The sequence below is a fragment of the Poeciliopsis prolifica genome, unplaced genomic scaffold, assembly GCF_027474105.1.
Source record: "Poeciliopsis prolifica strain line A6 unplaced genomic scaffold, Auburn_PproV2 SCAFFOLD030, whole genome shotgun sequence".
In the NCBI taxonomy this organism is placed as follows: domain Eukaryota; kingdom Metazoa; phylum Chordata; class Actinopteri; order Cyprinodontiformes; family Poeciliidae; genus Poeciliopsis; species Poeciliopsis prolifica.
In genome coordinates this window covers 2,013,369-2,035,190 of record NW_026562405.1, presented here as the reverse complement: position 1 = coordinate 2,035,190, position 21,822 = coordinate 2,013,369, and the positions used below count along the sequence as shown (strand labels likewise).

The 21,822-nt window shown below is 35.2% G+C and overlaps 1 protein-coding gene across 1 annotated transcript in view; it reads left to right on the top strand.

Annotated features, from left to right (window-relative positions):
• The window catches only part of LOC129372765 (sushi, von Willebrand factor type A, EGF and pentraxin domain-containing protein 1-like), a 28,443-nt gene extending 8,262 nt beyond the window's left edge, over nucleotides 1-20,181 (top strand). The window contains exons 4-23 of the mRNA XM_055050264.1: nucleotides 3,277-3,345; nucleotides 3,444-3,623; nucleotides 3,926-4,108; nucleotides 4,408-4,590; nucleotides 4,894-5,076; nucleotides 6,150-6,332; nucleotides 6,472-6,571; nucleotides 8,754-8,824; nucleotides 8,921-9,103; nucleotides 9,483-9,668; nucleotides 9,823-10,005; nucleotides 10,533-10,718; nucleotides 10,867-10,966; nucleotides 14,242-14,312; nucleotides 14,632-14,814; nucleotides 16,266-16,451; nucleotides 18,155-18,196; nucleotides 18,297-18,348; nucleotides 19,740-19,815; nucleotides 20,064-20,181. Of these exons, the coding sequence (XP_054906239.1) occupies nucleotides 3,587-3,623; nucleotides 3,926-4,108; nucleotides 4,408-4,590; nucleotides 4,894-5,076; nucleotides 6,150-6,332; nucleotides 6,472-6,571; nucleotides 8,754-8,824; nucleotides 8,921-9,103; nucleotides 9,483-9,668; nucleotides 9,823-10,005; nucleotides 10,533-10,718; nucleotides 10,867-10,966; nucleotides 14,242-14,312; nucleotides 14,632-14,814; nucleotides 16,266-16,451; nucleotides 18,155-18,196; nucleotides 18,297-18,348; nucleotides 19,740-19,761 (2,334 nt within the window). The 5' untranslated portion in view covers nucleotides 3,277-3,345; nucleotides 3,444-3,586 and the 3' untranslated portion in view covers nucleotides 19,762-19,815; nucleotides 20,064-20,181. The remainder of the gene's footprint in view (nucleotides 1-3,276; nucleotides 3,346-3,443; nucleotides 3,624-3,925; nucleotides 4,109-4,407; nucleotides 4,591-4,893; nucleotides 5,077-6,149; nucleotides 6,333-6,471; nucleotides 6,572-8,753; nucleotides 8,825-8,920; nucleotides 9,104-9,482; nucleotides 9,669-9,822; nucleotides 10,006-10,532; nucleotides 10,719-10,866; nucleotides 10,967-14,241; nucleotides 14,313-14,631; nucleotides 14,815-16,265; nucleotides 16,452-18,154; nucleotides 18,197-18,296; nucleotides 18,349-19,739; nucleotides 19,816-20,063) is intronic.
• Nucleotides 20,182-21,822: the final 1,641 nt, after the last annotated feature.

Genomic DNA, 21,822 nt, shown 5'->3' with positions numbered 1-21,822 from the left:
CAGACAGGGAGTCTATCTGCTATCAAAACAATACAATTCTGGTGATTGGTTCAAGAGATCAGTAAAACATTTAAACTTTAAAAAGCCTTCTCCAAAATATAAACAAAGGTATTAAGATATTTTCTTAAGCTTTAAACAGCATGTTTCGAATTAGTTAGTTTTTAACCATACTATTTGTATGGATTTCATATTACTGAAATACAATCGAATTAGGAAATTATTTTACTCCTAATATATTTCAGGTATTTTAAAAGAGCTTTTCTTTTAAAACAAAACAAAAAAAAAATAACATTAAGACAGCCCCTCAAAGGGAGGACACACCTTCTGATGCATATATTTAAATTAAGAAAAATATACATTCTTATAAAAAAGCTTTGTTTTCAGCAGAAGATCGAATTGCTTCATGCCCGAGTGAGCAATTCCCAGAAATGCATTTTCGTCTTTCTTTTCAACTCGTTGCAGGTAATTCTGTATACATTGAATTCTCTGGATAAAGCTCTAGATATCTGAAGTCTGATGTCGAATGATCATTCTTTATTATTCCCCCTGCGGAGACCGATGGACCTGGGAAACAGAGGAAATTAACGAGCAAAGTGAAGATATGCCTCTGATCTTAACACTGGGTAACAATACAGCACCTCAACCTCGTACGAGTTTCATGTTGGCTACAGATGTTGTCGCAGACGTCCAGCTACGTGGATTCATTGTGCCCCGTTATCTGTCCGGAGACAGGTTGTTCTCCGTTAGCAAACAAACCGTCCCGTATTGTCATATTTCAAGCTCACGTCCCATCTGGTGCTTTTAAGGCTGATATCTCATCCAAGATTGTCCGAATCAGTATGGTAGTATTCCAGCACATCCCATCTTTTACTGCCATAGTTTTAGTTTACATGTCTTATTTTGTATTTATATTTTGTCGTTACGACTCTTATTTTGGAAGATTAAGGTAGAAAGTGGAATCCAGCAGGTTGCTAAGTAACCAGAGACTCTTTGTGATATGACAGCATCGCTTTGGCAAGTAAACGTAGAAAGATGATTTAAGTTTAAGAATTTATTTAATGACCTCATTCCTGCCACATTGAAGTTAGAATCTATATCTGTCGTCTTTCAGCCCTTTAGCTCATGTTCAACCAGTCGTCAGCTTCCCTCAGTGGCTCATAAGCACTGCGCTATTGACTGGTGGTGGTTGGTCAACCTCATGAAAATGCATGCTCTCATCTGCTAACGTTATACATACATGTATACATTTTCCCCTTTGTCCTCCACACCCTTATTGTTGGGCTCCATTCCAGAATGTTCTCATCTCTCACCCACCTACTCTATCTGTCACCATGTGAGTTTAATCCGAGCTCTATTATCTCATCTGCATAGCGGCAACCATCTTCCCTCTTTCTAGGTCGTTCCCTCTTGTATCCTCTTCTTGCTATCTCAATATTGCCCAGCTGGCCTTTTCCCACCAGCTTCTCATCACTTTCCTTTATTGCAGCCACTTACTCAAGTCCTGGCTCATACGTCCTCAGTTAGCATAGCTTCCGTCTCCTCACTTTCTCTGTCATCAATTCCCAGCTTCGGCCCTGGCCTCAGCTGTCATTTTTGGGGTATGTCATTCCCTATCACCTATACTATTTCATAGTATCACCTCTCTATCCCAGCTGGCCTTCATCTACCAGCATCCTGCCATTTCACCCCCTGTGGTGTCTCCTCACTGGCCTCCATCTAAAAGCTTCACGTCGCTTTTCTTATCTCCGTAACGTCACTTTTCAGTTTCTGGTCCTAGCCCGTAATTCCGAGTTGGCTTAGCTTTTCCCGCTTTCTCCACTTTCCCTAATAATTCCTCGGCCTCGGCCCCGACCTCAGCCTCACTTTTTGGGGGATGACATTCCTATCAGCATCGGGAATGCTCATCCGAGCTCATTGCAATCACAGCTCGATGTCCTTAGCCTTAATTTATGCATGTCAATAAACTTTTCTAATCGCTTTCTTTCTGTGTCTGAGTCTCTCCAAATTGAAATACCTTATGAGGGAGTATGAAGGACCTTTTCGCAATGGTTGCTAAAGACAGGTGGAATAGGTTAAAGGACTATTATTTTATCTCCAGTGCAATTTGCGGATATTTATGCAGTTGTTATGTGATTTATTATTAGAAGAGTTTACATTAAAAAGGTTTACAGTCAATGTTAATATTTCAAATAAGTCTGTTAATAATACCTATAATAAAAACTTATTTTTCATAGTTGATTAGTCGTGACAGCTGGAGATAGGCACCAGCACCAATCCCGACCTTGATGGGATGAGGGTGTAAGAAAAGAAATGGATGGACAAATAATTTTCTTATTTAAGAAAATTGCAATCCACATATTAGTAATCAATTAGTAAATCTTTTCTTGGATTAATTGATAGTGACACATCCACTACGAGGGGCTTTTTCACTCTCCTAACCTTCCATCAATCTGCTGCATGAAAAAAAGCAAACTTAGAGTCCAGTCTTTTTGTAAAGCTAATGCAGACATATTTGTAGTCTGAACAATAACCTAATGGCAGAAGATAGAAGCCTACGCTGACATTTTGTCTGCAGCAAACAATTAAAATGCAGATATTTAACCAAATTGTATTATTTTGTGTTATTAATTAGCTCTTATAGGTAATCCTTTATTCTTTTGTGAACTGCAGAAGAGGGTTGTTTTTTGTTTGTTTGTTTGTTTTATGAGTTGTTAGACATAATCTTTCTGTGAGTCAGTTATGTATTTTGTAATGTTAATCTAATGGCAGAAACTAGAAACTTGCCTTTAGTTATTTTATTTTGCAGAAATATAAAAATGTATTCTTTATTTGCCAGTTTATTATTACTTTGCTTATGTAATTAGCTTTTTCCCTCCACTTTGACAGTGAACAACATGTGTTATGTTTATGTCTCACTCCATTACAATGCTGCATGAGAGAAGCAAGTTAACAGAACTATCCTGATTCTTTCTCTCTATGTTCAAGGATGCAACATCGGCAGCACGGAGAGATGTGCATCCATGTTGTGCAATTTTACGTTAAAGAAAAACAAAAGTTTCTCTTTCATAAAAAAGATTATATAGCCATCGCTATTTTGAGAAGAGAAGTTTTTTTTTTGCATTCCATCAGAAAACTATGATTCTGTGTGAAAAAGTAAATAGAAAATGTAAAATTAGCAGCATAATCTTTGATTATTAAATGTTATTCACCAGCTGAACTTTTCTTATGGTCAAACAGATTCTATTAGTCTTTATTACTTCTTTTGACTTTATGCAGTTACGTGCTCTATGGATCGAACGTAATACTTTGCACCCACAGGATGGTATGGAGATGGAAGATGTGTATGTAAGTATTGTTCAGTATAAATTATTCTCTCTTTTTTTTAGCTTAAGTATTTTGTGCTTGTAACAGCAACTTTCTTTTTCTTTTGCCAATTTTTCCAGATGTTACTTGTTCCATACCGAGTATAGGAAATGGCACACATACTTGGACTAGTCACCGTAAACCAGAATATCGACAACGTATACATTTCACTTGTAACCCAGGATACAACTTGCATGGGAGTAAAACCATTACGTGCAATAGAATGGGCCAATATGATCCTGAGCCACCAAAATGCATTGGTAAGTTCTTGTGCTTTATTTCAGAATCTACAGAAAATATGTTAGCTAAGACAACATACAAACAGTTTACAAATACACTTGTGAATAAAGTAAACCATATTTCCACTATTTTAAATTAGCTGATTGTCAGCCTGTCATTTCACTACAGTATAAAACTGACAATCATACATTATGAGATGGAACCTAACAACATCATGACTAACAGTTATTTTTAGCTCTGTTCAATTATTCTCTTTTTTTCTCAGCTAAAGTATTTTGTACATTAAGCAGCAATTTTCTTTTTCTTTTTCCAATTTTTCCAGCTGTTACTTGTTTCACACCGGATGAAGTGGGAAATGGCAGACATTCTTGGATTAGTGATCTTGAACCAGAATATCGACAAATTATACGTTTCACATGTAACACAGGATACAACTTGGTTGGGAATGAAATCATAAGGTGTACTGAAACTGGTGTATATGATTCTCAGCCACCACGATGTGTCCGTAAGTTCTTGTGCTGTTTTTCAGGCTTCATAGAAGATTAATTAGCTGAAACAAGATAGAAAAAGCTTCCAAATAACACAAATCGTCTTCCCACTACTTTTAAATTAGCTCATTGTCCAGCCTGTCATTTCACCACAGTATAAAACTGACAATGATCCATCCTGAGATGGAAACTTAACAACATCATGACTAACAGTTATTTTTAGTTCTGTTCAGTTTAAATTATTCTCTTTTTTTCTCAATTAAAGTATTTTGTACCTGAAACAACAATTTTGTTTTTCTTTTTCCAATTTTTGCAGCTGTTACTTGTCCCGAACCGACCATAGTGGAAAATGGCAGATATTCTTGGCATGGTGACCATAAACCAGAATATCGAGAAACTATACATTTCACATGTAACACAGGATACAACTTGGTTGGGAATAAAATCATTACATGTACTGAAACTGGTGGATATGATTTTCAGCAACCACGATGTGTCAGTAAGTTCTTGTGCTTTTTTTCAGGCTTCACAGAAGATCAGTTAGCTGAGATAAGATACAAAAAGCTTCCAAATAACACAAATCTTCCTTCCACTACTTGTAAATTAGCTGATTGTCCAGCCTATCATTTCACCACAATATAAAACTGACAATGATCCATCCTGTGATGGAAACCTAACAACATCATTGCTAACGGTTATTTTTAGTTCTGTTCAGTTTAAATTATTCTCTCTTTTTTTTAAAACTAAAGTATTTTGTATCTGAAACAGCAATTTTTCTTTTTTCTTTTGCCAATTTTTGCAGTTGTTAGTTGTCCCAAACTGACCAGACTGGAAAATGGCAGACATTCTTGGATTAGTGGCCGTAATCCACAATATCGACAAACTATACGTTACACATGTAACACAGGATACAGCTTGGTTGGAAATGAAACCATTGAGTGTACTGAAACTGGTGGATATGATTCTGAGCCACCACAATGTATCCGTAAGTTCTTGTGCTGTTATTCAAGCTTCACAGAAGATCAGTTAGATGAGACAAGATACAAAAGCTTGCAAGTAACACAAATCGTCTTTCCACTACTTGTAAATTATCTGGTTGTCCAAAACTTTGTATAAAACTGACAATGATCCATCCTGAGATGGAAACTTAACAACATCATGACTAACAGTTATTTTTTTAATTTCTAACATGATCAAAAAAGTAAAAGATGCTTTTGTTCTTTAATAGTGTTCAGTATCAACAAATTATGAACACGATAACATTTATAGCTTTAGCTAGTTTGCAATGCACATTCCCAGATGGGCCATTCACAACATATTTTTCCATAAAAGAGACACTTACTTTTGTTCTTGCAGTGAAATTGTAAAAGAGGAAAAGTTAGAATCTTTTGTTGCAATATTTTCAAAGACGTGCCGAAAACCCCCCCATCCAAAAAAAAAATATCTTGTGGTTTGTGGTTGTTTATATAATAGAGCTAAAAATCCCAACCACAATTCAAAGTTTATACAATACAAGCATAATCCAAAAATTGATTATTATTTTGCTTATATTGTAATTTGTGACAAAATCACTGAAGTAAAATGTATATTTATATTAAATTCTATGAAAATTATTGCCCCCTCTTTCTAAAAAAGCAACACATTATAACATGATCAAAGTAATTTTAAGAACGGATGACAACACAAAGACAAAAAAAAAGTGGCTGGTGAAAAAGTCGATGAAATATTTTTTTCACCAGCCACTGTGAGCAATGGAGAACATGCTAAATTTCCTTCCCTTATTCCCAGGACGTCCAGTTAGGTTCATAGCTGGTGAAGCACTGACTTAATCAGATTTATAAATACAGACACCTTGCATGCCATTGAAATTTTGCACATGCACAAACATCATGTCCAAACATTTGAGACTTTTTTGTGTTTAAATATAAGCTTCAACTAAGTTGTTTTTGAAACATATTTTTTAGAATAATTTTTAAATAACCAAATACCAGAACAACAGCGTTGCTTTTATGCGTGTGTGTTTGTGTGTGATTTTTCTTCATTTTTATTTCCTCCTAGCTGACTGTTCCAAACCTCACTATGAAGAGATAGTTCTCACTGATGAGTCCCTCCTTCAGAGTAACACTTTTCCAATTGGTACTGTGATGAAATATCAGTGCGTACTTAGACAAGATCGAATACCTATCACAGTCATTACGTGTGTCAATGGGAAGTGGACCAAGCCAAATATCAACTGCAAGAGTGAGTCTTGTTAACTTGCATTTTACATCTAACAAACAGTCATCCATCATGCCTTTCATGGTCATCTTGGCTCTTTGTAATCCTACAATAATGTCTACTCTTTTTTTTTGCTTGTTTTTGTTGTTTCTTTATATCAAAGGGAAAGACTGTGGTTTCCCAGCAGCACAACCGCACATGATATTTGATACCAGCAGGGGTACTTTTCATGGTGCAGTGGCTACAGTAATCTGTGAAGAAGGGTATGTATGATTCCAAGAATTCAAATTCCATTATTATCTGCTAAAATGTCATTGTGTTATCTCAGAAAATTAAGTGTATGCTTTGACTTGCATTAACTGTTTTCACACCTGATAGTCCAGTTGACTCAGTTCAATTGGGGACTGAAGACTGAAATTACAACATGTGTTACATTTTAGCTGGTATGGTTCACTTTCACACTGTAAGGTATTAAATAATCCAAAGTAATTGAAAAATCCTGCTCACCTACTCACCTTTGGTGGTGTGGCAGTTCCATCAAGATCTACTGAAGAAAATAACATGAAAAACTTAAAAGAAGACACAAGTGTGACTTTCTTCTTCACACAACATAAACAACCATGCACACACACACAGCTAGGGAGAATTTAGAGAGACCAATTTACCTGAAAGTTGTTTTTGGTCTGTGGGAGGAAGCCGTAGAACCCGGTGAGAACCCATGCACGTACATTGAAAAATGCAAATTCCATGCAGAAAGACGCCGAACTGGGAATTGAACCCAGGACCTTCTTGCTGAAAGGCAACATAGCTACCAACTGCTCCACTGTGCAGCCCCTATGAAACTCTCTTAAAAAAAAAATTACATATCCAGAATTTTTTTTTGTTTGTTATTGTGCTTGTATTGTTCTGTGGGAGCAGTAATGAGAAAATGGAAGACATTCAAGACTACTGATAATACCGCTTGATTAGGGATCCAAGAAGGATCTCACTCCATGCATCAAAAATTCCAGATGGAAAATGGTAAATGGACTGAACATATACAGCTTTTCCAATCATTTGACCACTTAAAGCGCTTTACATTAGAGTTACATTCACCCATTTGCATTCATAAATGCTCACACATTTGTAAACCGATACACAAACTGGAAAGCAATTTGTCAGTTATGTGCCTTGCCCAGGAACACACCAACATGTGGCAAGAGGAAGCTGGAATTAAACCTACCACCTTCCAATCACAAGATGACTGCTCTACCTCCAGATTCACCCCGAACAAAACGGGGGGGGGGGGGGTTAGAATGACCTGCAGAATGATGGGACTATGTTGCATACACCGAGAAAAAAACATATTTTTCATATTTGATTGATCGTTGTGACAGCTGCAGATAGGCACCAGTACCCTTCCCGACCCCGATGGGATAAGGGTGTAAGAAAAAAAATGGATGGATTAATGGTGGTATTATTTATTTAAAAAAATTGCAATCCATATATCAGTAATCAATTAGTAACTCTTTTCTTGGATTAATTGATAGTGCCACCCTACGAGGGTCTTTTTCACTCTCCTAACCTTCCATCAATCTGCTGCATAAAAAAAAGCAACTTAGGAGCATGCTTTGTTCCTTCCTCCCAGTCTTCATGTAAAGCTGATGCAAACATATTTTTAGTCTGAACAATGACCTAATGGCAGAAGATAGAAGCCTATGTTGACATTTTGTCTGAAACACACTGTTAAAATGCAGATATTTAACCAAATTGTTCTATTATGTGTTATGAATTAGCTCTTATAGGTAGCCCTTTAATCTTTTGTGAACTGCAGAAAAAAGTTTTTTTGTTTTTGTTTATTCATGAGAAGCTAGACATATGTTTTTTGTGAGTCAGTTATGTATTTCGTAATGGCTGTTAAACTAATGGCAAAAACTAAAAAGTTGCCTTTAATTATTTTATTTTTCAGTTATCTATCAAAATGTATTCTTTATTTGCCAGTTTATTATTGTTTTGGTTTAATAATTAGCATTTTTCCTTCACTTTATGACATTGAGCAACATGTGTTATGTTTATGTCTCACTCCATTACAATGCTGCATGAGAGAAGCAAATTAACAGAACTATCCTGATTCTTTCTATCTATGTAAAATGGTGCAACAAAGGCAGTATGTAGAGATGTGCATCTATTCTGTGCAATTTTACTTTAAAGCAAAACAAAAGTTTGTCTTTCATAAAAAAGATGATATAGCCATCGCTATTTTGAGAAGGAATATAGCCTGCTATCTCCTTAAAGGTTGTTTTTTTTGCATCCCATCAGCAAACTATGACTCTGTGTGAAAGAGTAAATAGAAAATATAAAATTAGTAGCACGATCTTTAATTATTAAATGTTATTCATCATCTGAACTCTTCTGATTGTCAAATAGATACTAACAGTCTCTATGACTTCTTATGTTTTTATGCAGTTACCGGCTCATTGGATCGAGTTTCAAACATTGCCGTCTCTCAGGATGGCATGGTACTGCAATTTGTGAAGGTAAATGTTGTTCAGTTTAAATTCTTCTCTTTTTTTCAGCTAAAGTATTTTGTACCTGAAACAGCAATTTTCTTTTTCTTTTGCCAATTTTTCCAGCTGTTACTTGTTCCCAACCGATCCAAGTGGAAAATGGAAAACATTCTTGGAATAGTGTCCGTGAACCAGAATATCAACAAACTATACGTTTCACATGTAACGCAGGATACACCTTGTTTGGGAATGAAACCATTAGATGTACTAAAACTGCTCAATTTGATTCTCAGCCACCACGATGCATTGGTAAGTTCTTGTGCTGAGGAAAAAGTTGATGAAATGTTTTATTCACCAGCCACTGTGAGCAATGGAGAACATGCTAAATTTCCTTCCCTGATTCCCAGGACGTCCAGTTAGGTTCATAGCTTGTGAGGCATTGACTTAATCAGACTTATAAATACAGACACCTTGCATGCCATTGCTTACATACAGAAATTTTGCGCATGCGCAAACATGTCCAAACATTTGACACTTTTTTGTGTTCAAACATAAGCTTCAACTAATTAGTTTCTGAAACATATTTTTTTAGAATAATTTTTAAATTGCCAAATACTACAATCATAACTTTGCTTTTATGTGTGTGTGTGCTTGTGTGTGATTTTTCTAAATTTTTATTTTCTCCTAGCTGACTGTCCCAAACCTCAACATGTACAGAACACAGTTCTCTCTGCTGAGTCCCTCCTAAAAAGTATTTTTCCAAGTGGTACTGTGATCAAATATCAGTGCATAATTGGATATAATAAAATAAGTGGCAGTGGGATCATTAGATGTGTCAATGGGAAGTGGACCAAGCCAGATATCATCTGCAAGAGTGAGTCTTGTTTAACTTGCATTTTACATCTAACAAACAGACTGCAAATTGTGAAGGTAAATGTTGTTCAGTTTAAATTCTTCTCTCTTTTTTTCAACTAAGGTATTTTGTACCTCAAACAGCAATTTCCTTTTTCTTTTGCCAATTTTTGCAGTTGTTACTTGTCCCAAACCGACCAGAGTGGAAAATGGCAGACATTCTTGGAATCGTGTCCGTAAACCAGAATATCAACAAACTATACGTTTCACATGTAACACAGGATACACCTTGTTTGGGAATGAAACCATAAGGTGTACTGAAACTGGTGGATATGATTCTCAGCCACCACGATGTGTCAGTAAGTTCTTGTGCTTTTTTTCAGGCTTCATAATATAAGATAGCTGAGATAAGATACAAAAAGCTTCCTAATAACACAAATCGTCTTTACACTACTTGCAAATTAAATGATTGTCCAGTCTATCATTTCACCACAGTATAAAACTGACAATGATCCATCCTGAGATGGAAACCTAACAACATTATGACTAACAGTTATTTTTAATTTATCTCATAGGTTTTTGTCAAATATCATTAAATTTCTGACATGATCAAAAAAGTAAAATATGCTTTTTTTCTGTATTGTTTTTTTGAATGGGGACAAGTGTTAAGTATAAACAAATTATGAACACTGTAACATTTATAGCTTTAGCTGGTTTGCAATGCATGTTCCCAAATGGGCCATTCACAGCATATTTTTCCATAAAAGAGACACTTACGATTTGTGTTATCTGCAAGCTATCTGCAAGCTTATACACACATAAAAGCAAAGCTTTTATGTGTGTATGTGTTTGTGTGTGATTTTTCTTCATTTTTATTTCCTCCTAGCTGACTGTTCCAAACCTCAACATGTACAGAACACAGTTCTCTCTGCTGAGACCCTCCGAAAAAGAATTTTTCCAAGTGGTACTGTGATCAAATATGAATGTATGAAGGGGTGTGATCAAATAGGTGGCACTGGAATCATTAGATGTGTCAATGGGAAGTGGACCAAGTCAGATATCATCTGCAAGAGTGAGTCTTGTTTAACTTGCATTTTACATCTAACAAACAGTCATCCATCATGCCTTTCATGGTCATCTTGGCTCTTTGTAATCCTACAATAATGTCTACTTTTTTGGGGGGTTGTTTGTTTTGTTTTTGTTGTTTCTTTATATCAAAGGGTCAGACTGTGGTCCCCCAGAAGCAAAACCGCACATGTCATTTGAAACCGAAGAGGGTACTGTAATTGGTGCAATGGCTACAGTAAAATGTGAAGATGGGTATGTATGATTCCAAGAATTCAAATTCCATTATTATCTGCTTAAATGTCATTGTGTTATCTCAGAAAATTAAGTGTATGCTTTGACTTGCATTAACTCAATTAAGGGTCTCTTCACACCTGATAGTCCAGTCGACTCAGTTCAATTGGGGACTGAAGACTGAAATTACAACATTTGTTACATTTTAGCTGGTATGGTTCACTTTCACACTGCAAGGTATTAAATAATCCAAAGTAATTGAAAAATCCTTGTCACCTACTCAACTTTGGTGGTGTGGCAGTTCCATCAAGATCTACTGAAGAAAATAACATGAAAAGCTTAAAAGAAGACACAAGTGTCACTTTCTTCTTCACACAACATAAACAACCATGCACACACACACAGCTAGGGAGAATTTACCTGAAAGTTGTTTTTGGTCTGTGGGAGGAAGCCGTAGAACCCGGTGAGAACCCATGCACGTACATTGAGAAAATGCAAACTCCATGCAGAAAGACGCCGAACTGGGAATTGAACCCAGGACCTTCTTGCTGAAAGGCAACATAGCTACCAACTGCTCCACTGTGCAGCCCCTATGAAACTCTCTTTGAAAAAAAATTACATAGCCAGCATTATTTTTGTTTGTTATTGTGCTTGTATTGTTCTGTGGGAGCAGTAATGAGAAAATGGAAGACATTCAAGATTATTGATAATACCTCTTGATTAGGGATCCAAGAAGGATCTCACTCCATGCATCAAAAATTCCAGATGGAAAATGGTAAATGGGCTGAACATATACAGCTTTTCCAATCATTTTGACCACTTAAAGTGCTTTACATTAGAGTTACATTCACCCATTTGCATTCATAAATGCTCACACATTTGTAAACCAATACACAGACTGGAAAGCAATTTGTCAGTTATGTGCCTTGCCCAGGAGCACACCAACATGTGGCAGGGGATGCTGGACTTTAACCTTCCACCTTCCTATCACAGATGACTGCTCTACCTCCAGATTTACAGTCACCCCAAAGAAAATGGAGGGGGGGGCAGAATGACCTGCAGAAGGTTGGGTTTAACGCATCAAAGGCTACTCTCAGTAACACACTAGACCACCAGGTACTCAGATCCTTCAGAGTCAAACGTTCCCCTGCTTAAGAAAGTACATATCCTGGCCCATCTGAAGATTACTAGAGAGCATTTGGATGTTCCACAACAGCATCGGGAGAATGTCACATGGTCAGATGAAACCAAAGTAGAACAATTTGGTATAAACTTGAGTTGTGTTTGGAGGAGAGTGAATGCTGAGTTGCATCCAAAGAACACTATACCTGCTGTGAAGCATGGGGATGGCAACATCATGCTTTGAAGCTGTTTCTCTGCAACTGGACAAGGATGACTGATCTTTGTATATGAAAGAATGAATGGGACCCTGTATCATGAGATTTTGGTTGCAAAACTTCTTCCATCAACAAGGGCATTGAAGATGAAACATAGGCTGATCTTTCAGCATGACAGTGATCCCAAACACATGGCCAGGGAAACAAAGGGGTAGCTTCGTAAGAAGCATTTCTATCTGCAGATCTCAACCTCATAGCAAACCATTGAAGGGAGTTGAAAGTCTGTGTTGCCCAGCGAGAGCCCCAAAACATTCCTGCTCTAGAGGAGATATGCATGGAAGAATGGGCCAATATATCAGCAACAGTGTGTGAAAACTCCCTTACAACATTGCTAAAAAGATTTTAAATAAAAAACACATTTTGACCTGATTTAAGTCATTTTAAACTATTTCTGAGGCTTTTAAACTGTAATACTCCATGAGAGACACTTACATCCAATGTAGAAAAAATGGAATGTGATGTAGGTTCTCTGAAATAGCTCAGCGATGATGTTGCACACAGGGAGAAAAAGTGGCTGTTGAAATGTTTGTGTGGATTAGTAAAATTTGAGATTAAATAGAAAATTGATGGAGTTGAACTGAGTAATGAGCTGTTTATACATTTCTTCACAGCAGCGTTTTATACAAATTTCTTGCTTCATGATTTCAATTCAGTTGTTTTTATATGTGAACGTTCAGTAAAAATAAATCTGAGTTAATCAACTGAGTTACATTCCTGATATTTAAGACATAAAATGACTACTTTCTTCACCCTTAATGGAGCATACCTTGTGTAAGAGTGGTAACTTCACTGTTTCTCAAGGGTGCTAAAGGTAGGTGAACTCAGCTGAGGAAACTATTATTTATCTCCAGTGCCATTCTACCAGTTGTTATATAATTTCTTGTTATAAGAGCTGAGGTAAGTCTGTAATTATTTGTAGTCCATGTAAGTCTATCAATATTAATACAATAATATTTAAAAACTTATGTTTCATGTGTTGTTATTATTTCGACTACAGTATTTTATTTCAGAAAATTCCGATCCACACATCAATAATCGTATAGTAACTCTTTTCTTGTATTGATGATGCTGCCACAGCCACCACTGAGAGGTTTTTCACTCTCCTTCCATCTAACTGCTGCATGAGAAAAGCAACTTATTTATGTTGTCCCCCCTATTTTCATATAATGCTGATCAACACAAAAGAATCTTTTGCTCTTTTTTTTGGCAGAAAACTTGTTAAAATGCTAATATTACCTCAAATTTTCCTATGTTGTGTTATTAATTAGCACTTTTGGGTAATCCTTTATTATTTTGCAGCGTTTCCCCCAGTGTATTATAACCTGTGCGGCCTGCCAGGCTTTACTTTTACTCATTTTAATTGTATTTTTTTGATTTGTTGCTTGTAAGACTATTGCTGTTGGTGTAAATAGCATTTCACTGGTGATATCTTCCTGTAACATTTCATATTTTAAAATTTTCTGTCAGCTTAACATCCTCTGATACAAAAACACGATGGACCGCATGGGTGCCCCTACCACTGGGCTCTGACGTTTTCTGGTGGAAACCCTGCTTTGTCAACTGCAGAAGTGTTTTTTTATTAGTTTTTCCTCCCCTTTATGACATTGAGCAACATGCTATGAGTAGGTGTGTGTATGTGCTGTACAATTATCCTTTAAAACAGAAAACTTACTCTTTTATAAAATTTATATAGCCAGTGTTAGTTTGGGAAGAAATATAGCCTACATCCTCCTGAAAAGACGGGGCGTTTGGATCCTGTCAGCAAACTATGACTCCAAAAGTGTAAATAGAAAATTTACCATAATCTTTAATTATTAAATCTGACTCGCAAACTAAACTTTTTTATTCATCGCTCAACAGATTGTATCAGTCTTTATGACTTCCTTTGTCTTTATGCAGCTACCGGGTCAGTGGAGCGAGCTTCAAACAGTGCATGGACGAAGGATGGTTTGGAATCGCAGACTGTATCTGTAAGTGTTGATCAGTTTGAAATATTCTCTCTTTTCTCAACACAGTTTACTGAAGCACTTTGTGCCTGGAATGGAAGGATGGAGGTAAATTGCTTCTACAATTATGTACTGTTTTGGTTTTCATTCATTTGAAGTTTTGCTAATTTTATTATTATTATTATTGCTAAATGTAATTTCATTTGATTTTTTTAATCTGCCTGCAATATTGTGTTTATTGTGAAGCACTTTGTTCTGCTGAGGCTGTTAAAAATGAGCAATAAACATAAACTTTGACTTTTATTGAAACAGCAATTTTTTTTTCTTTTGCCAATTTTTCCAGCTCTTACTTGTTCCAAACCGATCAAAGTGGAAAATGGCGAACATTCTTGGAATAGTGACCGTGAACCAAAATATGAACAAACTATACATTTCACATGTGACGCAGGATACACCTTGTTTGGGAATGAAACCATTACGTGTACTGAAAGTGCTGAATATGATTCTGAGCCACCACGATGTGTCCGTAAGTTCTTGTGCTTTTTTTCAAGCTTCATATAGAAGATCAGTTAGCTGAGACAAAATACAAACAGCTTGCAAACACATTTGTGAATAACACAAATCATCTCTCCACTACTTGTAAATTAGCTCATTGTCCCACCTATCATTTCACCACTGTATAAAACTAACAATAATCCATCCTGAGATGAAACCCTTACTGCAACATGGCTAATGGTTAATTGTTATTAATTTTACAGGTTTTTGAACAAGTTTCATCAGAATTCTAACATAATCAAAAAGCAAACCATAGCATGAGTTGAAAGTTGAATTCTCTGTCTTTACTGTTTATTTGAATGGGAATAAGTGTCAAGAATAAACAAATTATGAGTGATATAATATTTACAGCCCTAGCTCGTTCATAATGCACGTTCTCAGATGGGCCTTTACCTACTATTCTTCCGTAAATGAAACAAACTTACTCTTGTTCTTGCAGTGAAATTGTAAAAGAAGAGAAATTAAAATGTCTTGTTACAATATTTTCAATAATGTGCCTCAGTAATATAATAGTCCTGGGAGTTGTGGTTTTATATATGAAAGTCAACTACAAAGCTCAACCACAAATCAATGTATGTACAATAAAAGCACAGATCTCATCATAATTTATTATTGTGTTTATATTATACTTTGTGACACATTCATTAGAGGATAATAATATACACTGTATTTCCAGCCTTTTGTAGATTTCACACCGAACTAAATAGAAACATCAAATATACTTTGAGACTCCCTGACAACATGTCTATGAAGAACTAAAAAGGCAACATATTATGACTTGTTCTCAGTTATTTTATGATGAGATGACAACATCTCTGATATTTATCAATCTGGAAAAAATTGTCAAGCTATATCTGATGCTTTTAGGTTCCTGATAAGCACAATGAGAGCCACTTAGCATGGAATGAGGTAAGAAAACAGTGGCTTGTGAAATGTTTGTGTCGACAATGAAAAGTTTTCTTTACCAGCCCATGTGGCCAGTTAAAAAAAAAATCCATCCCTGATTCTTCAGAAATGAATCCTCAGAGAGGGTTCATAGAAATGCTGGTAAAGATCAACCTGCTCTGTAATCATACAATGAGTTGAAATGCAACCATACAATTTGAGTGAAAGATGGTGTATGCAGAACAATCCCACAAATATTTGTAGGTCCCCAAGCAGGTTCAAATTGTCAACAATAATCCTAGCTTTATAGAGAACTGACAGTAGAGGAGTGATCACAAAGGGAAGGAAATGGTTGACAACATGATCTCAAGTTTTTTAGTTGAACAACATTAATAACATTGAAAGTCTGCGATTACTATATAAGTCTTCATGGGGCCTTGGTGGTCTTGTTAGTAGGCTGCAGCATCAATGTTGGGTAATGGCAGATGAAATGCTGATCAATTACAAGGCTCATGCAAGATTTATATTTCCTCCTAGGTAATTGTCCCACACCTAAAAGTGTGGAGAACATGGTTCTCACGAATGAATCCCTCCTAAGAGAGGATTTCCCAGAGGGTACCAAAGTCACCTATGAGTGCGCCAATGGATTTGAAAAAGAAAGTGGCTCTGAGATCATAACCTGCATTGATGGGACTTGGACTGAGTCAGATCTAATCTGCAAGGGTGAGTCCTTGAATATGAAAGTTATTTTACCCTAACCTGTTAATCATTTGTCAAAATGTGCCTTGCTAACATATTTTGGAGGAGATAAGTTTTTCATAAAAGGTTTCAAGATATGTAATTACTAAGAACTAAACCTAAAAACAAATGGATGGTGGATGAATGACAGTTATAGATAAAGTGTGTTGTTCATGCCAAATTAAAATTAGCTTCACATTGCATATTTAGAATATGTCAAAATGCAGCTGAATCCTTTGTGACAGAATAGACCAAAGAAGGCAAAATTACAACAAAAAGTATTTCATTCACTCCTGCAACAAAACAACTTATAGAATATATAAGAAGAATATTTTTGCATAGATTTACATTTTTATTTCACTTTGTGTCACATTCACTGGAGGACAATATATATTTACATAAAGTTCAACAAAAAATAAATTGTCCCCTTTAAAGATTTCCTGACCACATCTATATATTGAGTCGGGTCGTGGGAGTAGCAGCCTCACTAGGGAGTTTTGGGGTATTTTAAGGAAACGTATTTTATCCAAATTAGGAAATAAACAAGACTTATGCTGACTTTGTCATTTAAAGTCTACAAAATATCATCTGATGAAACTATTATTACAACCAGTGCATCAGCATCCACCTTATTAAAAAGTATCAAAAGTTTTCTTCTAAAAAAATTTTGAAATGTATTTTTAAACAAAGTCGGAAAGCAAATTTTTAATCTAAAATTTGTCACTCCACCAGTTCTTTTTCTTTCTTTTTTTTTGTATCACAATCAAGTGAATTTTCTGTGTACCTCAGCAGTAAATAAATTATAGATTTTTCAAACAATGCAGAAGTTGAAAACTTCTACATTGATCACCGGTCTGGAGACGACCTTGGTGAGTCACTGCATTACGAAATAATCGCAGAAGTAACATGGCATGTTTGGAGAATCATAAGTGGATGTGTCTTGGCCTAAGCAGGAGCCATTTTTCATTAGTTTTCCAAAGAATTGTGCATATTGAACTATGTTGATTTTTTCCTTATAAATACTTAACTGGATCTTTGCTGTCATTTTGTAAATCCATTTTCTACACTGTTTTGTACTTGCAGACAAGAGTAAAATCTGGTTTTAATTTGGTTTGGTTTGGTTTTAATATTATTTTAATATTGCAGAAAAAACATCTCTTTTAAACCCATTGTTGATAGCTGTGGCAGGTGAAATGAAGTAAATGAAGTTGGAAAGCAAAATTTTAATCTAAAATTTGTCACTCCACCAGTTTTTTTTTTTTTTTTTTTTTGTTTTATCACAATCAAGTGAATTTTCTGTGTACCTCAGCAGTAAATAAATTATAGATTTCTCAGACAATGCAGAAGTTGAAAACTTCTACATTGATCACTGCTCTGGAGACGACCTTGGTGAGTCACTGCATTACGAAAAGAATCACACAAGTAACGTGGCATGTTTGTAATTGTAAGTTATAAGGATTTTTCATTAGTTTTCCGAAGAATTGTGCATATTTAACTATGTTGATTTTTTCCTTATAAATACTTAATTGGATCTTTGCTGTCATTTTGTAAATCCATTTTCTACACTGTTTTGTACTTGCAGACCAGAGTATTTTGAAATCTAAAGAAAAGAGCAACATCTTTAGTTTTGCTCTTATCTAAAGAGAAAAACTCTTGGGTTTGGTTTTAATATTATTTTATCTTTGCAGAAATTAAACCTCCTTTAAACCTACTGTTGATAGGCGTGGCAGGTAACTTGAATGAAAGTGCCTCTTTGAAATTAATATTATCATTTTCTTTGACTGAAATGCTAAATTATCAAAAATCTATTTTCTTTCATTTCCTTCACAGTTGGCTGTTCACTTGCACTTCTTTTCTGCATCTTTTGGGTTTGGAGGCGATGGTGAGATATTGTATTTTAAACTTACAGATAACTGGATATCTTTATGTACAGCTCTGAAAAAAAGTAAGAAACCAGTGGACTGAACCCCGCTGAAAACCTCATCATTATTCCACCAAATATTGATTTATGAAGTTTTTCTGAGTAAAACATAAGTATTGTTGTTTCTAAATGAATATGAACTTGATTTCTTTACATTATTTGAGGTCTGAATGCGCTGCATTTCTTCTTCTTCTTCTTAAACTTCACCTTCTTCTTCTTCTTCTTCTTCTTCTTCTTCTTCTTCTTATTATTATTATTATTATTATTATTATTATTATTATTATTATATTATTATTATTATTATTATTATTATTATTTTGACCATATCTAATTTTCTGCAACTAAATACTAACTTTTGATTGGAATTTCAGAGAAATGTTGTCAGTAGTTCATAAAATAAAAGACAATGTTCATTTTACTCAAACATGTAAAAAACTAAAATCAAAAGAGATTGATCATTTATATGATCAACCTCTCATTTTACCAGAGCTGTATATAAACATTTACGATTTTCATCTGCTCCTTTTCCCTATTTCATGTTTCTCCCTTCAACTTCTGCATGTTTACATGTAAATACACGGTAAAGTTGAACACTTTGATTCCATTTTAGTGTTAAATAACTGAAAATCCCTGAAACAATGTACAAGCATTCATCTTCAAGTGTTTTATGGTGTTTGTTGGTTTTTAATAACAGACTAATGTAAAAACACTGAGGCAGGTTAAAATTTAGCTGTTAATGTCTGTGTAACTGGGTGAAAGTAAAACATACTGCCAAGGAGAAAAAAGTAATAATGTTTGAGATTCTTTACTTGAAACTAAATACAATCCATTTACAGATTTCTTATTGTTTGCACAAATGTTTAATATCATCAAACCACTTATAAAAATAAAAAAAATACCTGGAAAAAAAAGACAAAACATTGAAATTAGGATTTTATTGGAAATTGTAAAAACCAGAAAAAACAAACATCTGGATTGATAAGTGGTTGTGTACTTCACTGGAGTCATAAAGCCTTAGAAATAGCTTCGTAAACTTTTAGCCTGGCTGAAAGATGTTCAGGATTTTTTTTGACAACACACAAAGTTTAGACTGGACAATGATCACTGCTTCCGTCAAGGCGGCTAAGTGTTTGCTAATGTACAATTGGTAAAAGGTAGCCTTAATTTTGTCTAAATTTACTGGTTTAAATACTTTTGTATATTTTTCTGTTCAAAAATATTTTTCATTACAATGACTAACCTTTTAATTCCATGGAATGCTAGTTACAAATGCATTAAATCAGTTAACTTTTTGATAAAAAATTAACTGTCCAATAATTCTCACACAAATTTTCTATCTTTTGACACTATAGCTCAGATGACTTTGAAGAATAGTAAACACTGGAGTTATTGCAGTTCCGAAGTCTTTAAGTATCCTTCTTCATTCAGGTATCCATTTCATTTGGTTTTTGAGCTCAGACCATCACAATACCAAACAATCTTGTTTAAACTGTTTTAACTTGTTCATTTTTCTTCTTGTAATTTTCTGTGTGAATCTTTAAGTATAAATATGGTTTTCATATTGAAGCAAGAAGAAATAGCTCTTGATCCTGTTGTCTTTTTTTTCCCACCACAATGAAAAAGCAACTGTAATTAAACAGTTACTCCTTGGTGTCTTATGTGTGTTTCTTTCTCAGTTGGAACTGAACCCAGCTGTTGGGACATCTACTACAGATGAAGGACGTCTGCCTTTGACATCTGCATCGTTTTATACACTAATTGGTTTTACCAAGCTAGTAAAAATTTGAAAACATTTATTGTTTGTTTCTACTAATTACGTTGTGAACCATTTTTTTTTCTTTTTAAGTTAGAAATTATTTTAATCATTAAAAAAAAAACACGCATCTTAGAGTTCTTGATGACTATTAAGCCTGCAAGTTTCCAGGTTTTTCTGTTTTGTGATGTTTCATAAGGACAGATACATAATCCAAGTTGTCCATGAACAACACAATGGGGTTAATTCAGTTTACAAACTTCAATGGTGGGTGGTGAAAATTCTTTCTTTTCATGAACGTTTACTGTTGCATTTTTGTCTACTATACAGAACAATAACAAACCATTTTTTTGAGAAAGATTTCAAATCATCATCCTTAAAATGAAACATTTTCAGATAAGATTAAAAAAATCTATTTCTGACAGTAGAAGAATGAGTATAGTATATGTAGCATTCATATGTAAAGGTAAATGTGTTTATGAAACACTAAGTCTCTTTTAACATTAAAGGGACTTAATACAACAATAAAATGCTAAATTAATGGGAGTTTTGCAGTCTTATGGCATGAGGGATGAAGCTGATGTGAAATATGGCTAATGGATAAAAAATAGAAGTCTGTATTGAGCTATTCATTCTATATTTAAAGTTTGAAGTGTTTTACTTCTTTGGAAAAACTGAAGGAATGTAACCAGGCACGTTATCAGTTCGTTTTCATGTAACATTAGCATACCGTACCTTTATTCAGCTTGTTCTTGCCCCTATTCTATTATTATAGCCTTTCAAGATGACATGTCTGTTCTTGACGTTGGATTTTATCAGATAAATTTCCCTCAAAAATGCGACTTATACTCCAGAGCAACTTATAGTCCAGACAATACGGTATATCGTTTTGAAGGTGTGGAACAGAAAATTGCAAATTTCCTTCACAAAAAGTGATGATACTTCATTATGCCTGTAGAGGTTGCTTTTATAGTTTTTGGAACCATGAATGAATTTTTCTCTTTTTTCCCTGGCCTAATGGTTTCTGACTTTTTTTTATCTTTCCACCTTGTTATAATTGCATTCCATCATCAAACATGTACCTGGTTTGTTGACCTGATTCGTTCATGCATGTTTGAGAAATCCTTAAATCTCCCATGGCGACCATTCAGCTTTGCAAAACGTCTAGGGAACGGCGGCAGAGCTCCTCCTCTTTTCTAGGTGTAGCTTCCGCCTCACAGAGCACCCCCATGACTCCCCAAGTCAGCTCCTTCAAACTAGCAACAATTAGCAAACACTCAATGGAACTGGAAACCTGCTGGGCTCATTATACAAACTACATCTCATTGCAACACTGTTGAAAACACTATGGGGTTAAAACAGGAGCAATGTTGTGATCACCTCCTGAGTTTTCAGAGACAGAAGCGCAATTTCAATGCGTTGAATTATGAAGACAAAAAATTTGTAGTGCAACTTAAAGTAACTAAATCCCGATTTTTTTTTTGTGAAATCAGAATTTTATTTTGGCACAACTTACACTTCCCAATATATGACTTGTATGTGATCTCCAGTGCGAACTGCAAACAACCTAAAATTGTCCCGCATGCGAAGCAGAAGGCATAATAACATCACACATAGAACCTGTTTGCGGAAACAGAAGTTGGTGCTAATGGAGCATATTTTGCAATTTTGAAGTTGCTGTC